Genomic DNA, 15875 nt, shown 5'->3' with positions numbered 1-15875 from the left:
ACAATTCCACAACTACTACCTTATACACACAAGTGTAAAGGGATAAAGAATATGTACATCAAGATATATGAATGAGTGATGGTACAGAACGGCATAGGCAAGATGCAGTAGATGGTATCGAGTACAGTATATACATATGAGATGAGTAATGTAGGGTATGTAAACATAAAAGTGCATAGTTTAAAGTGGCTAGTGATACATGTATTACATAAAGATGGCAAGATGCAGTAGATGATATAGAGTACAGTATATACATATACATTATATTAAGTGGCATTGTTTAAAGTGGCTAGCTATTTTTGATCAATTTCCATTATTAAAGTGAGCTGGAGTTGAGTCAGTATGTTGGCAGCAGCCACTCGATGTTAGTGGTGGCTGTTCAACTGTCTGATGGCCTTGAGATAGAAGCTGTTTTTCAGTCTCTCGGTCCCTGCTTTGATGGACCTGTACTGACCTCGCCTTCTGGATGATAGCGGGGTGAACAGGCAGTGGCTCGGGTGGTTGTTGTCCTTGATGATCTTTATGGCCTTCCTGTGACATCAGGTGGTGTAGGTGTCCTGGAGGGCTGGTAGTTTGCCCCCAGTGATGCGTTGTGCAGACCTCACTACCCTCTACGGTTGTGGGTGGAGCAGTTGCCGTACCAGGCGATGATACAGCCCGACAGGATGCTCTCGATTGTGCATCTGTAGAAGTTTGTGAGTGCTTTTGGTGACAAGCCAAATTTCTTCAGCCTCCTGAGGTTGAAGAGGCGCTGCTGCGCCTTCTTCACAACGCTGTCTGTGTGGGTGGACCAATTCAGTTTGTCCATGATGTGTACGCCGAGGAACTTAACTTACTACCCTCTCCACTACTGTCCCGTCGATGTGGATAGGGGGGTGCTCCCTCTGCTGTTTCCTGAAGTTCACAATCATCTCCTTTGTTTTGTTGACGTTGAGTGTGAGGTTATTTTCCTGACACCACACTCCGAGGGCCCTCACCTCCTCCCTGTAGGCCGTCTCGTCGTTGTTGGTAATCAAGCCTACCACTGTAGTGTCGTGCGCAAACTTGATGATTTGAGTTGGAGGCGTGCATGGCCGCGCAGTCGTGGGTGAACAGGGAGTACAGGAGAGGGCTCAGAACGCACCCTTGTGGGGCCCCAGTGTTGAGGATCAGCGGGGTGGAGATGTTGTTACCTACCCTCACCACCGGGGGGCAGCCCGTCAGGAAGTCTAGTACCCAGTTGCACAGGGCGGGGTCGAGACCCAGGGTCTCGAGCTTGATGACGAGTTTGGAGGGTACTATGTTGTTAAATACTGAGCTGTAGTCGATGAACAGCATTCTCACATAGGTATTGCTCTTGTCCAGATGGGATAGGGTAGTGTGCAGTGTGGTTGCGATTGCGTCGTCTGTGGACCTATTGGGGCGATAAGCAAATTGGAGTGGGTCTAGGGTGTCAGGTAAGGTGGAGGTGATATGGTCCTTGACTAGTCTCTCAAAGCACTTCATGATGACGGAAGTGAGTGCTACGGGGCGGTAGTCGTTTAGCTCAGTTACCTTAGCTTTCTTGGGAACAGGAACAATGGTGGCCCTCTTGAAGCATGTGGGAACAGCAGACTGGGATGAGGATTGATTGAATATGTCCGTAAACACACCAGCCAGATGGTCTGCGCATGCTCTGAGGACGCGGCTGGGGATGCCGTCTGGGCCTGCAGCCTTGCGAGGGTTAACACGTTTAAATGTTTTACTCACATCGGCTGCAGTGAAGGAGAGTCCACAGGTTTTGGTAGCGGGCCGTGTCAGTGGCACTGTATTGTCCTCAAAGCGAGCAAAGAAGTTATTTAGTCCTTCTGGGAGCAAGAAATACTGCTCCTCTGTTCACGGGGTGGCATGAGGTGGCTGCAGTTTTGGTTTGTTGCCATTTTCTCTCTTTCTCACTTATCTGTCAATGTTATAAAGTGAGTCAGACTGGGGACTGTCATCTAGACCCTAAACACACACACACACACACAGTGAGTCCCAATCTCATGGGAGTAAGTACCGTGGAATGGAACACGGTTTAGTGCTGCTTCAGTTAGGACTGCTCACATTCATCATTCATGCTTTCCTTTGGCCTGGCAGTCCAGACATACAGACACTCACATTCTACTCTCAGACTCCTAAGAATCTCATAAGCATATCATAGCCCTATATACAGTGTTCATAGAGCCTGCATACTGTAAGAGTGTCTATGGCCTCTTAGTCAAGGTGAGAGATCAGAAATGCGGTGGCCTCATTCTTTGAGTGTGTTCACGGTTTCACATTTCATGTTTCTCAGCATGTGCGTTGAACCTCTTCTGATCCCACATGATCACACGTGCTTTGATGTTAGATGGTCTAACTGCCTGACTGGACAGAGACATGAATGCATAAAGACACAGGCAGCTTATATCAGGGATTTGATCATAATGTTGCTAAAACATCCAATGGTGCTGGGTAGCTAGATTTCCCGTAATAACAAAGATTGGTGTCACCGTCTACTGTACCTGGGATTTAGAATTTGTCTGTCTGTCTATCTTTCGATCTCTGTCTATCTTTCGATCTCTGTCTCTCTCTGTCTCTCTCTGTCTCTCTCTGTCTGTGTCTGTCTGTCTCTCTCTGTCTGTCTCTGTCTGTCTGTCTCTGTCTGTCTGTGTCTGTCTGTCTGTCTCTCTCTGTCTGTCTGTCTCTGTCTGTCTCTCTCTGTCTGTCTCTCTCTGTCTGTCTCTCTCTGTCTGTCTCTCTCTGTCTGTCTCTCTCTCGCTCTCTGTCTATCTCTGTCTATCTCTCTCTGTCTCTCTCTGTCTATTTCTCTGTCTATCTCTCTCTCGCTCTCGCGCTCTCTCTCGCGCTCTCTCTCGCGCTCTCTCTCTCGCGCTCTCTCTCGCTCTCTCGCGCTCTCTCGCGCTCTCTCGCGCTCTCTCTCGCTCTCTCTGCTCTCTCTCGCTCTCTCTCGCTCTCTCTGCTCTCTCGCGCTCTCTCTGCTCTCTCTGCTCTCTCTGCTCTCTCGCGCTCTCTCTCGCGCTCTCTCTCGCGCTCTCTCTTGCTCTCGCTCTCTCTCGCGCTCTCTCTCGCTCTCTCTCTCGCTCTCTCTCGCTCTCTCTCGCGCTCTCTCTCGCTCTCTCTCTCTCTCGCTCTCTCGCGCTCTCTCCAACCCCTCCTTCTCCCCTCACTGAAAGTGGTCTTTCTTCTGAGGGGAGATTCCTGTACAGTGCCAGTAGCAGTTCAGAGAGACCCTTTATGTGTGGTTCACCTCAATGGACGTGTGTGTGTGTGTGTGTGTGTGCTCGTGTTCACAGACACAAGGTTAAGTCGGCACCAGTCTGTCGCCTAAGACGCACACACACAGCCCCCTCTCTTCTAGAGAAATAGGGCTTTCATTCATTGCCCGAGAGAGGGAATATTCTCACCATTACACTGCTAATCTGGTCATTAAACCCCCTCTGTCTCTGGGTTGGCTCTTACAATCTTCCTCTTTTTCACTCAATCTCTATCTCGCTCTGTTTTTGTCTCTCTCTCTCTGTCTCCCTCTTTCTTTCTCTCTCTCTGTAAATGACTCAGTGTGATCATCATGGCTTGGCAGAGTGCTTCTTTTTGTGCATGTTCAAAGCCTTGACTGGCCATAGTGTGAGTGAAGGACATAGGCATCAGTTTCAGAGAGGCTGGACGCCACACTCTTATGCCTGTGGTCTGTTTTTCAGTTGGAAACCTGAACAGATCACCTCTGTACGGGACATGAACAAGGTGTGTGTTTTCTGCTTTGGCCGATAGAGTTGAGGACATGGCTCCACAGTCACTAGCTTTTTTGCTGAGAGAGAGAGAGAGAGAGAGAGGGAGGGTTTCCAGTGGCCAGTTAGGCTGTGGCCTGGCAAGCTTGCCACTTGGAATCCAGATAGGGGAACTGTGGAAATATATATATATTTTTTTAACTTTGGGGGATAGTTGAAGCCTTTAAGCATTTTTCTGTTCTGTGAGTGTTGACATTCATTGCTCTGTACTGGATGAGAGGACAATGATGAAGGTCTCAGTTTTCACACTTTCCTTTTTGCTCCCTTTCTCTCTTCCTCCCTTCAGACGATTACACGGATGCCCTCCCTCCTCTGCCGGACATTCCAGACGGTGACTCGGTCCTAAGCTCCGTGGGCATTCCAGGTCGCTTCCGCCACTCCGACATCCGCCAAGCCCCCCTACGCTACTGCTCTGCCCACAGCATGGACTCCTCCCCCTACAGCGGCGAGCGTCCAATCAGCTACGGCTCCACCTCTTCCTCCGCCTCCTCCCGGGACAGCCACTGCTCACTGGGCAGCCGCTCCACCTTAAGCCCCTCCTCTCATTGTCATCCCGCTTCGAACCGCGACCTGGACTCCGGGGCGATCCGGTTGGAGCTGGTTCCAGCCAGGCAGCTGGGGTGTGGGGATGAGGAGGAGAGGAAAGATGGCGGGACAGAGACTGGGAGAGAGATGGTTAAACATGGGTCTGCACAGACCCCAGAGTCAGACACAGAGGATGGGGAGATGTCCACCCCGGGGCCCAGGGTGCAGTATGTGGGTAGGGTGGTTCAGGAAATACTGGACACTGAAAGTACCTACGTACAGGACCTGCGCAGCATTGTACAGGTGAGGAACATGGTACCACACAACCACTGGAAAGATACACCAACTATCTCAGTAGGATAGCACATACAGTATAATACTAACTGGCATGGTACAGATAGCATAGTAAAGAAGAATATTACAGAACATACTATCATACTAGTCAGGACCTGTGTAAGAAAGAACACGAGTCAAGATGGGTGAGTGTGAGGTCCACAGACAACACCCATATCCTGGTACACAGGAGTAGTTAACTCGGGTTACTATTTCAGGGGGGAACATAAAAATGGGAGGATTTCAATTACTAGTTTGGAGTTGACAGTCAGAGACCTCGCCTAGTGTTTCTCCTGCAGGGATTTCCTGCCACACGTGACACAAACACCTTGTTGCCGGCCTGGCGTCCCCCTTTCTCTGTCTCTGTAGCTCTTAACAGGGTCACTTGTGTGTACGGGTGGGGTTAGGCAGGGTAACCCGACACTCTGCCTGTCCAACTGTTTTACACACGCACACACACTGCTGACAACGACTATGTTTGAACTGCAAATACACATTCATACTGATATACACCCGCCCGGTGCCTTTAAATGTGTTTCTGTCTCTGTGTTAAAAGAAATGTATGGTTGGAGTAAAGAGGGGAGTGTGTGCGGGTATTAAATTATATGTCTCAGGAAGGGCTCTGATACACAATATAATTTAGTGCGTGACCATCCCTGTTCATGTGTATGTGAAAGTAGGGCAAACATTGGCATTAAAGAAGATTCATATCAGGCCCAGTTTGTTGATCCAATATGATACTGAACAGATGAAACGTGAGTGTGACACAGTAATGTGGGGCTGAGTTTTCTCTCCCCCATCGTCCCTGTCCTTTCCTTCTCTCCCCCATCGTCCCACTTCCTCTCTTCCTCTCCTGGTCTGAGTCGAGACTGGTGAAGTATGGGGTAGGGGGGGGGGGGGGGTAGCAGGGTCATAGGCGGAACGGTTGTCGTCTATAAGAGGTCCCATCCAGCAGGAAACCCTTTCAGAAAGAGAGGAATAAGGGATTGAGGGGAGGGGAGGGGGTGAGGGAGGAGGATGAGGATGAGAGTTTGTTTGAAGGAAAAGTCTGCTTCCTCCCCCCCATTCCCCCTACCCTATCTGTAACGGCAGCCTTCCCTCTCTTCACTAGAAGAGGGGGTGAAACAGGGATCAGACCAACACGCAGCGTAGCCAGTGCTCAACATGTTTAATACGACCGATAAACGTGAACACTTAACAAATACAAAATAATAAATCTGGCAAACCGATACAGTCCTAGCTGGTGCATAGAAAACACAAAGACAGGAAACAACCACCCACAAATCCCCAACACAAAACAAGCCACCTATATATGATTCTCAATCAGGGAAAACGATTGACAGCTGCCTCTGATTGAGAACCATATTAGGCCGAACACAGAAACAGACAAACTAGCCACACAACATAGAATGCCCACCCAGCTCACGTCCTTACCAACACTAAAACAAGCAACACACATAAGAACTATGGTCAGGACGTGACACTATCCCTTCTCCCTCCGTTCAGGGTGAGGAGAAGAGGAAAGGGGGAGAGAACGGTGCTGTAGGAAGAGGGATTTAGAGCTGTGATAACAATGTCTAAAGTAGGTTAGCTAAACACTGAGCAGAGCTGAGGAGCACCATTTTAACTTCTTATGGCTGCAGGGCGGTGCCGGTACACTTATGACAACAGCCCGTCCAAGTGCAGGGCGTGAAATTCAAAATATATTTTTTAGAAATATTTCACTTTCACACATTAACAAGTCCAATACAGCAAATGAAAGATACACATCTTGTGAATCCAGCCAACATGTCCGATTCTTTAAGTGTTTTACAGCGAAAACACAATGTAGAATACAATAACCAACCACACAACAGCATTGATTCGTTAGGCACGTTAGCGATAGCGAATAAACCAGCAAAAGATATACATTTTTTCACTAACCTTCTCAAACTTCATCAGATGACAGTCCTATAACATCATATTACACAATACATATATGGTTTGTTCGAAATTGTGCATATTTAGCTGCACAAATCGTGGTTATACAATGTGAATACTAGGCAAAATGCAATAACAACGTCCGGAGAAATCTTGGAGAGGCACCTAATCTAATCAAATAACTATTCATAAACATTTCTAAAAAAATACATGTTGGACAGCAAATTAAAGATAGCTTAGTTCTTAATGCAATCGCCGTGTTAGAATTCTAAAAATAACTTCATTACGACATGCAGCTTACGTTATGTCGAGAGAGCGCCCAAAATCTGGGCGCAAACTAATAGTACGCATGTTCGACAGATATATGAAATAACATCATAAATGGGTCCTACTTTGATGATCTTCCATCGGAATGTTGTACAAGGGGTCCTTTGTCGGGAACAATCGTTGTTTGGTTTTAGAATGGCATTTTTCCCTCTTGAATTAGCAAGCACACTAGCCAAGGGGAGCGAAGCTCTCCTTCCTGAACAAATGCAGAGAACGCAACACGCCTAACCTCCTGAAAAAAATGTCAATGATATGATACAACTATATTGAAAAAACATACTTTACGATGATATTGTCACATTTATCAAATAAAATCAAAGCCGGAGATAGTAGCCGTCTATAACGACAGCTTTTCAGAAGGCAATCCCCGGTTCCTTCTCGCGTCTTCCAAAAAACAGGAAATTGGTGTCACGTCATGCCAAGAGCTCTTATTCGACCTCAGATCAAGCTATACACTCCATTTCTTCTCTCACTGCCTATTGACATCTAGTGGAAGGCGTATGAAGTGCATGTATACTAATACATATCAAGCAAATGAATAGGGATGCCCTGGAACAGAGCATCGATTTCAGATTTTCCACTTCCTGTCAGGAAGTTTGCTGCAAAATGAGTTCTGTTTTACTCACAGATATAATTCAAACGGTTTTAGAAACTAGAGAGTGTTTTCTATCCAATAGTAATAATAATATGCATATTGTACGAGCAATAATTGAGTACGAGGCCGTTTGAAATGGGCACCTTTCATCCAAGCTACTCAATACTGCCCCTGCAGCCCAAAGAAGTTAACCTGTTTGGCGTGCAAGCCCGACCTCGGACCGAAAATGACACCCCTGCAGGGCGCGAAATTCAAAATCTATTTTTTAAAAATATTTAACTTTTACACATTAACAAGTCCAATACAGCATTTGAAAGATAAACATCTTGTCAATCCAGCCAACATGTCCGATTTTTTAAATGTTTTACAGAGAAAACACCACATATATTTATGTTAGCTCACCACCAAATACAAAAGTGGACAGACACGTATGAATTATGATTATGAAGTATGAATTATGATTGAAGTAGCATGCACAACCAACCGAAATAAACTAAAACCAACCTAAAGAGCCCAGAAAAAACGACCTCAGATGACAGTCATATAACATGTTACACAATAAATCTATGTTTTGTTCATAAAAAGTGCATATTTTAGCTATAAATCAGTTTTACATTGATGCTACCCAAAAATGCTAATACATAGCTTGAGTCTGAATCCAGCCGGGAGTAGCCAGAGAAAATACATACACCAACGTCGGCTACTAATTACACCTCATAAAACATTTCAGAAAAACATATGGTGGATAACTAATGAAAGACAGATATCTTGTGAATACAGACAACATTTCCGATTTTTGAAGTGTTTTACAGCGAAAACACAATATATCGTTATATTAGCTAACATCATAAGCTAGCATAAGGCAGCATTGATTCTAGTCAAGCGCTAGCCTAGCACAGTTAGCAGAGTTAGCATTCAACAGTTCGACATATATATGAAAAAGCATCCCAAATTGGGTCTTATCTTTCTTGGTACTCCATCAGAATGTTGTAACGGGGTCCAATGTCCAGTAGAGTCTTTAGTTGGGTTCCAGAACGAATTATTTCCCTCTTTGGTTAGCTAGCACGATAGCATTGCTGCGCTAGAAAGCTTTTCTTCAAAAAATTCTTCCGTCGTTTCACATCTAAAGTCCAGAATAAATTGCAATAATATAATTAAAGTATATTGAAAAAACATACTTTAGGATGATTTTGTGACATGTATCAAATAATATCGTAGTCAGGCATCATATTCAACGTTATCTACCTTGTTCCAGAAGCCGAGATCAAATTATCCTTCGCGCCCGGATTTTTATTTTAACTGCGCAGGTCTCACAAGAAGTTGTGTTATTCAGTCCAGGGACGAGATATTCGACTCCTTTCAATTCTCACTTCCGCATTACAGTCTGACGAACGCCTCTGACGTGTCCCTATGGTCACAAGTCAAATGGCCTTTTATAGAGAAGGTCTTAAAGAGACACATCGCATTTTGGGAAACTCAATTCGGCTGGGAAAATGGCTGTAAAAATATTTCTGTTCGACTTAGAGAAACAATTCAAACCTTTTTAGAAACTACAGACTGTTATCTATCCAACAGTAGTAAATATATGCATATTGGAAAATAAAAAGTTTCTTAGGAGGCCGTTTGAAAATGTGCACACATTTTCCAGTTTTTTCAATATTCAGCGTGCAGCCATAACAGGTTAATTCAATAGTAAATAAGCAAGATAAAGACCCCAGTACAACATGACTTAAATGCTGAGACAGTTGATCAGGTTTTTTGTTTGATGCACAGATTTTCTCCAGGTCACATAGCTTCTTCTCCCTTTCCCCCCCACTATCCCAATATCTTCCAGATCAGTATGAGCTCATTTGAAACTTCTTCGTGATAGGGAGCAGTATATGGACGTCCGGATAAAAAGCGTGCCCAAAGTAAACTGCCTGTTACTCAGGCCCAGAAGCTAGGATATGCATTTGCATGATAGTATTGGATAGAAAACAATCCAAAGTTTCTAAAACTGTTAAAATAATGTCTGTGAGTATAACATAACTGATTTGGCAGGCAAAACCCCGAGCACAATCCATCCAGGGAATTTTTTGTTGTTGAGGTCATTGTGTTTTCCAATGCGTTTCTATGGGAAACCTGATTTATTAGGGCTCAGAGTGCAGTTTCTATGACTTCCACTAGATGCCAACAGTCTTTAGAAATTGTTTGATGTTTTTCTTTTGAGAAATGAAGAAGTAGTCCTATTCTTTCTATGTGTCACTCAGAAGGTCTCTAGTCTTTTGGTGCGCGTGAACAAGAACGCGCTTCGTGTTGTTTTTCTTTGGTATTTTATCCCGTCTTAAATTTTATTGATTATTTACATTTTAGGGTACCTGAGGTTGGATTAGAAACATTGTTTGAAATGTTTAGACCAGGTTTACAGGTAACTATTAGATACTTTGTAGTCATGTTGGGCGAGTTGGAACCGGTGTATTTCTGAATCAAACGCACCAAATAAATGGACATTTTGGGGATATAAAGAAGGAATTTATCAAACAAAACGACCATTCAATGTGTCACTGATTACATTTGGGATTGCAACAAGATGAAGATCTTCAAAGGTAAGGCATTTATTATATCGTTATTTCTGACTTTTGTGTCGCACCTGCCTGGTTGAAAATTTTATTTTCATGTTTTTGTATGCGGGGCGCTGTCCTCAGATAATTGCATGGTGTGCTTTTGCCGTAAAGGCTTTTTGAAATATGACACTTATATTTTCGTGAATGTTGAATATTTATATTTGGCGCTCTGCAATTTCACCGGATGTTGTCAAATCTATCCCGCTAACGGGATTCGGAGCGTTAACCTGTCTAGGATCAGCGTGGCGCTAGCGGCACACCCCCCCCCCCCCCCACTGAAAAACCAGTGCCGCGAAATTCAAAAAAAATATTTTTTTTAAATATTTAACTTTCACACATTAAAGTCCAATACAGCTAATGAAAGACACAGATCTTGTGAATCCAGTCAACATTTCCGATTTTTAAAATGTTTTACGGGGAAGACACAATATGTAAAGATGTACATCTATTACCTAAAAACACATTAGCATAATCCACCATCTTTTATTTGTCCACCAACACCAGTAGCCATCACCAATTCGGCTAAACTAAGATATTTATAGCCCCTAACCAACAAAAAAACTCATTAGATGACAGTCTGATAACATATTTATGGTATGGGATAGGTTTTGTTAGAAAAAAGTGCATATTTCAGGTAGATGGCATAGTTTACAATTGCACCCACCATCACAAATGGACTAGAATAATTACAATGAGCAACGTGTTTACCTAACTACTAATCATCAAACATTTCGTAAAAATACACAGCATACACGAATCGAAAGACACAGATCCTGTGAATACAGACAATATTTCAGATTTTCTAAGTGTCTTACAGCGAAAACACAATAAATCGTTATATTAGCTTAGCACATAGCAATTAGCAGCCCAGCATTGATTCTAGCCAAAGTGAGCGATAAAAGTCAACATCGCCAAAAGATATTAATTTTTTCACTAACCTTCTCAGAATTCTTCCGATGACACTCCTGTAACATCACATTACAACATGCATATACAGTTTGATCGAAAATGTTTATATTTAGCCACCAAAATCATGGTTAGACAATGTGAAATGTAGACAAGCTGGTAAAGAAAAAGTCCTTGCGCCACTTAGACAGTGATCTACTCTTATACATAAATACTCATAAACGTGACTAAAAAATATAGGGTGGACAGGGATTGATAGACAATTTAATTCTTAATACAATTGCGTTATTACATTTTTTAATTTATCCTTACTTTTCAATACAGTTTGCGCCAAGCGAAGCTACGTCAAAAAACATGGCGTCCTAAGCCACTAAAATGTTTCGACAGAAACACGATTTATCATAATAAAAATGTCCTACCTTGAGCTGTTCTTCCATCAGTATCTTGGGCAAAGGATCCTTTCTTGGGAGAAATCGTCTTTTGGTGGAAAGCTGTCCTCTTGCCATGTGGAAATGTCAACTGCGTTCGGGATGAACTGAAAAGCGTGCCCAACTTTTCACATCGTTGCAAAAATAAATGTCCCAAAATCGCACTAAACGGATATAAATTGCTATAAAACGCTTTAAATTAACTACCTTATGATGTTTTTAACTCCTATAACGAGTGAAAAGATGACCGGAGAAATATAACAGGCTAAACTAACGCTTGGAACAGGTGCGCGCCGGTGTCCTCTAGGCTTATGACGCAGCTCCCAAAGAATGACTAGCTTCAGGGTTTTTTCATTTGTAGGGCCTGTGAACGCGCAATCGACCCCGTTGGAATCGTCATCACGTAAAGGCATCCAGGGGAAGACGTAAGAAGTGTCCGTATAGTCATAGCAACGACAGTGCCCTTTTAACTGACTTCAGAAGAGTGGCCAACATTTCTCAAATCTGACTCCATGTCAGGGAAATTGCTGTAGAATGGGCTCTGTTCCACTTAGAGACAAAATTTCAACTCCTATAGAAACTATAGACTGTTTTCTATCCAATAATAATAATAATATGCATATTGTACGATCAAGGATTTTGTGGGAAGCCGTTTAAAAAATTAGCCAAATTAGCATAAGTAGTCTAAACAGCGCCCCCATCCCCAACAGGTTAAAGGTATAGTTCACCCAAATTTCGAAATTATATACTGGTTACTTTACGGTGTAAGGTAATGTATGACAACAATCCATGCTTTGGGTTAGTTTCCCTCTCACTGTTTCCAAATGCTAATGTTTTAGCATTTGTGGAACAAATCCAATTCAAGCCATGGGACCAATATTAGCATTTTTCTTGCATCCAAATCTTGTCCAAATATTTCAAAAGTATCTCAAATGTATTGTGAAGCTCAACAAAGTCACTTATAGATTATTTGAACGTGATGTGTGAAAAATGCTAATATCGGTCCCATGACTTGAATGGAAGGAAAAAACGATCCCTTTAATGTGTAACAGTTTATATTTTGTTGAAGAAGCTTAGCTAGGAGTGTGTGTGTGTATAGCTGCTTGTGTGTCTGAGGTATGTGTGTTTAGCATGCTGTGGGGTTTTAACACTGTGTGTTTGTGTGTGTGATCAGGCTCACACTAGGCTGTGTTGATTGACTGGGTCAGGACAGGCCACATCTGTGACCCATGGCTAAAAAGTCTCATCTTACTCCTAAACCGTGGCCAATGACCCGAACCCAACCCTAACCCAACCCTAAACATGATCTTGGTCCCCGACCGTGACTCCACCAACCACCATTATCCAAGCTGCAAGCCAAAACTCCAACCAAACTCTTACCTTCAAACCTGACCCTAAACCATTGCCCTGAAACCCCTATATCTGCCCATTCACCCTTAAATCCTCCATATGAACATTCACCCATGCTCTGTTACACAATGGTTCAGCCTGAGTTCCCCTCTGGGTGATTCTAGTTGGTTGTTTCTGTCAGTACCCAGGAGAGGAGAGGATGACCTCACCAAACAATCTAATCTACTGGACATGGTGCGGTCTTTACAGTCCTAAAACCAGGTCAGGATTAGAAACCATGCACACCAGCAGATGAGGGTGTGTGTGCCCTGTGTGTGTGCCCTGTGTGTGGGTGGTCAAACTCAGTGTAAGACAGCCTAGTTATTTTCTCTGCTGTAATGCAATAATGGCTTGCGCCCACACAGTCTGACAAGTCTGTTTTTAAAAGTCGTTACACCTCCATAAAGATCCATTTTCACTCCACGTTGTTTCAACATGGCTGGTCCTACCTGTTTGTGGTTAGGACAGCTGTGCAGATGCTGGGCTGGAAAGTGTGTGTGTGTTGTATTTCAAGTTGTGTTTGTCACATGCACAACTACAGAATGTCAAAAAGAGTATAGCTAATAATAAGAAAAATAAAAAAATAAAAAAATAAGAGAGGAAACTAAATACAGGGTAAATTTACAGGGATACTGGAGTATTTGAGGTAGATACGATACAGTATTTAGGCAGAGATTAGAAGAATGTGTGTGTGTGTGTGTGTGTGTGTGTGAGAGAGGTAGAGAGGGGGTGTTGACACAGTGTGTGTTTGAGGTGAGATGTAGTTTGGCTACTTTGTGTACCCTGCAGGTATAGATGGTATCAGTGTGAGAGAATGTACTGTACACATCCAACGAGACAGAAACTAGACAAAAGAGAGATGAGTGGAGAGACAGGAGGAGGGAAAAAGTATGTGTGCGTGCATGCGGAGGAGTGGTGTGTGTGTGTGCGCGTGCACATCTGTGACTGTGTGGAGAGAAAGCTAAGATGTATAATCACCCGAGACCATCTGTCTCCGCCTGCATAAACACAGTACACAGTATCAGTTCCTGAGACAGTGCTCTACAAGCCTCTCACCAGTGTATCCTGTCCTATTGGCTTTTGGACACTCTGTAGGCCCGTTTGACATTTTGCTGTGCTGGGTAAACAGCCATCTGGATTACGCACTGAAGAGTCTGTAGGCGGATTGAGACTGGAGAAGTCAGAGAGAAGTGTGGCTGTGGGCCCCTTTGTTTTACTAGACAGAAACTCGGTTCAAGTGTGAAGTGTGTTTCTTAGCAGTGTTAAAGCAGATTGAATGTGTGAGCTGAATAAGTGAAGTGTAGTGGTCTCAAAGAGTTTGCGATGCTGTGGTTATTTATGAGTGGAGAGTGTGTTTTTGTCTGTGTGTGTGTGCGTATTCAGTATGTGTTTCATGGTGGGTTGGCAAGGTGATGCCAGGGAGCATGTCAGGCATACTGTCCTTCTCACATGACTGATGATGGGATATCCTTCGAAACACTTTGATGTAGGTGAGATAACTGATCTCTCTCCCCCTTCTCTTCTCTCTCTTTTCTCTCTCTCTCTCTCGCCCTCTTTCTCTTTCTTTATCTCTCTCTCACTTTTTCTAATTTCTATTCAACGTGCTTTATTGGCATGAAATATATTCTGTAATTGTCATTCCAAAAATCAGTCCTTTTAAGTCAAAAATACAATTACATGAACTCACATACTGTACATTGTTTCTCCCCCAAAACATTTTTTCTCTCTCTCTTTAGGATTACCTTGAGTGTATCAGTAACCAGTCTCGTCTAGCACTGAGCTCAGAGGATAGAGGCGCTCTATTTGGGAACATCCGCGACATCTACCACTTCAACAGGTAAACAAAAATCACCTACTGTACAACTTCAAAGAGGTAAACACACATACCTAAAACAAATATAGAGTGCAATCTCCAAAGCATCTACTGAATGAAGATGGTTTGTGTCACCTGTCGATAAGAGGGTGGGGGGTGTGTGTGCTGTAAACTGTATCTATCTATATACACTTCATGGCCAAAGGCATGTGGGTATATACCCGTTCAATTTAGTTGATTCGGCTATTTCAGCCACACCCATTGCTGACAGTTGTATAAAATCGAGCACACCGCCATGCAATCTCCAGAGACAAACATTGGCAGTAGAGTGGCCCGTACTGAAGAGCTGATTGACCTTAAACGTGGTACCGTCAAAGGATGTCATCTTTCCATCAAGTCAGTTCGTAAAATTTCTGCCCTGCTAGAGCTGGTCAACTGTAAATGCTGTTATTGTGAAGTGGAAATGTCTAGGAGCAGCAACGGCTCAGCCACGAAGTGGTAGGACACACAAGCTCACAGAAGGGAGCTGCCGAGTGCTGAAACGCATAGCGCGTACAAATTGTCTGTCCTCGGTTGCAACACTCACTACCGAGTTCCAAACTGCCTCTGGAAGCAACATCAGCACAAGAACTGTTCGCCAAAAGCTTAATGAAATGGGTTTCCATAGCCAAGCAAGATCACCGTGCGCGTTCTCTGGAGTGATGAATCACACTTCACCATATGGCAGTCCAACGAATCTGGGTTTGGCAAATGCCAGGAGAATGCTACCTGCCCAAATGCATAGTGCCAACTGTAAAGTTTGATGGAGGAAAAATAATCATCTGGTGCTGTTTTTCATGGTTCAGGCTAGGCCCCCTTAGTTGGCCGCTGTCACAAAGATACACAGCAACACAGGGACAATGACATCATGCCCTACTCATGTAACTATAGCTATACCAGTTGACAGTTATTACATCAACCAAGAAGAATAAGGGACACACGCATACACACAGAAAGGGAACATATTTCAATTCATGGAAGTGACTTTTTGTTCTGATTACAGCACCCTAGGACCTAATAATGTGTCCTAAGTTACACTTGTTCCTGATTTTTTTTTTTTTTTTTTTTTTAGAACATAGATCAATAAGGAATAATTCGTGATTATGATTTAATTAGGTGTGTGTGTGTGTGTGTGTGTGTGTGTGTGTGTGTGTGTGTGTGTGTGTGTGTGTGTGTAAAAAAATACAAAATAAGACAGGAAGCTAAATACAAGGT

The 15875-nt window shown here is 43.5% G+C and overlaps 1 protein-coding gene across 2 annotated transcripts in view; it reads left to right on the top strand.

The window, feature by feature from the left end:
* Positions 1-15875, top strand: part of LOC129817139 (pleckstrin homology domain-containing family G member 1-like) — a 115467-nt gene that overhangs the window by 75058 nt on the left and 24534 nt on the right. For both annotated transcript variants that reach the window (XM_055872073.1, XM_055872072.1), the window contains exons 2-3: positions 4069-4610; positions 14545-14645. In XM_055872073.1, the coding sequence (XP_055728048.1) occupies positions 4206-4610; positions 14545-14645 (506 nt within the window). In that variant the 5' untranslated portion in view covers positions 4069-4205. The remainder of the gene's footprint in view (positions 1-4068; positions 4611-14544; positions 14646-15875) is intronic.

This window comes from Salvelinus fontinalis, chromosome 20 (assembly GCF_029448725.1).
Source record: "Salvelinus fontinalis isolate EN_2023a chromosome 20, ASM2944872v1, whole genome shotgun sequence".
NCBI lineage: Eukaryota > Metazoa > Chordata > Actinopteri > Salmoniformes > Salmonidae > Salvelinus > Salvelinus fontinalis.
Note: the sequence above shows the minus strand (reverse complement) of the source record. Positions and strands in the feature narration are given on the sequence as shown.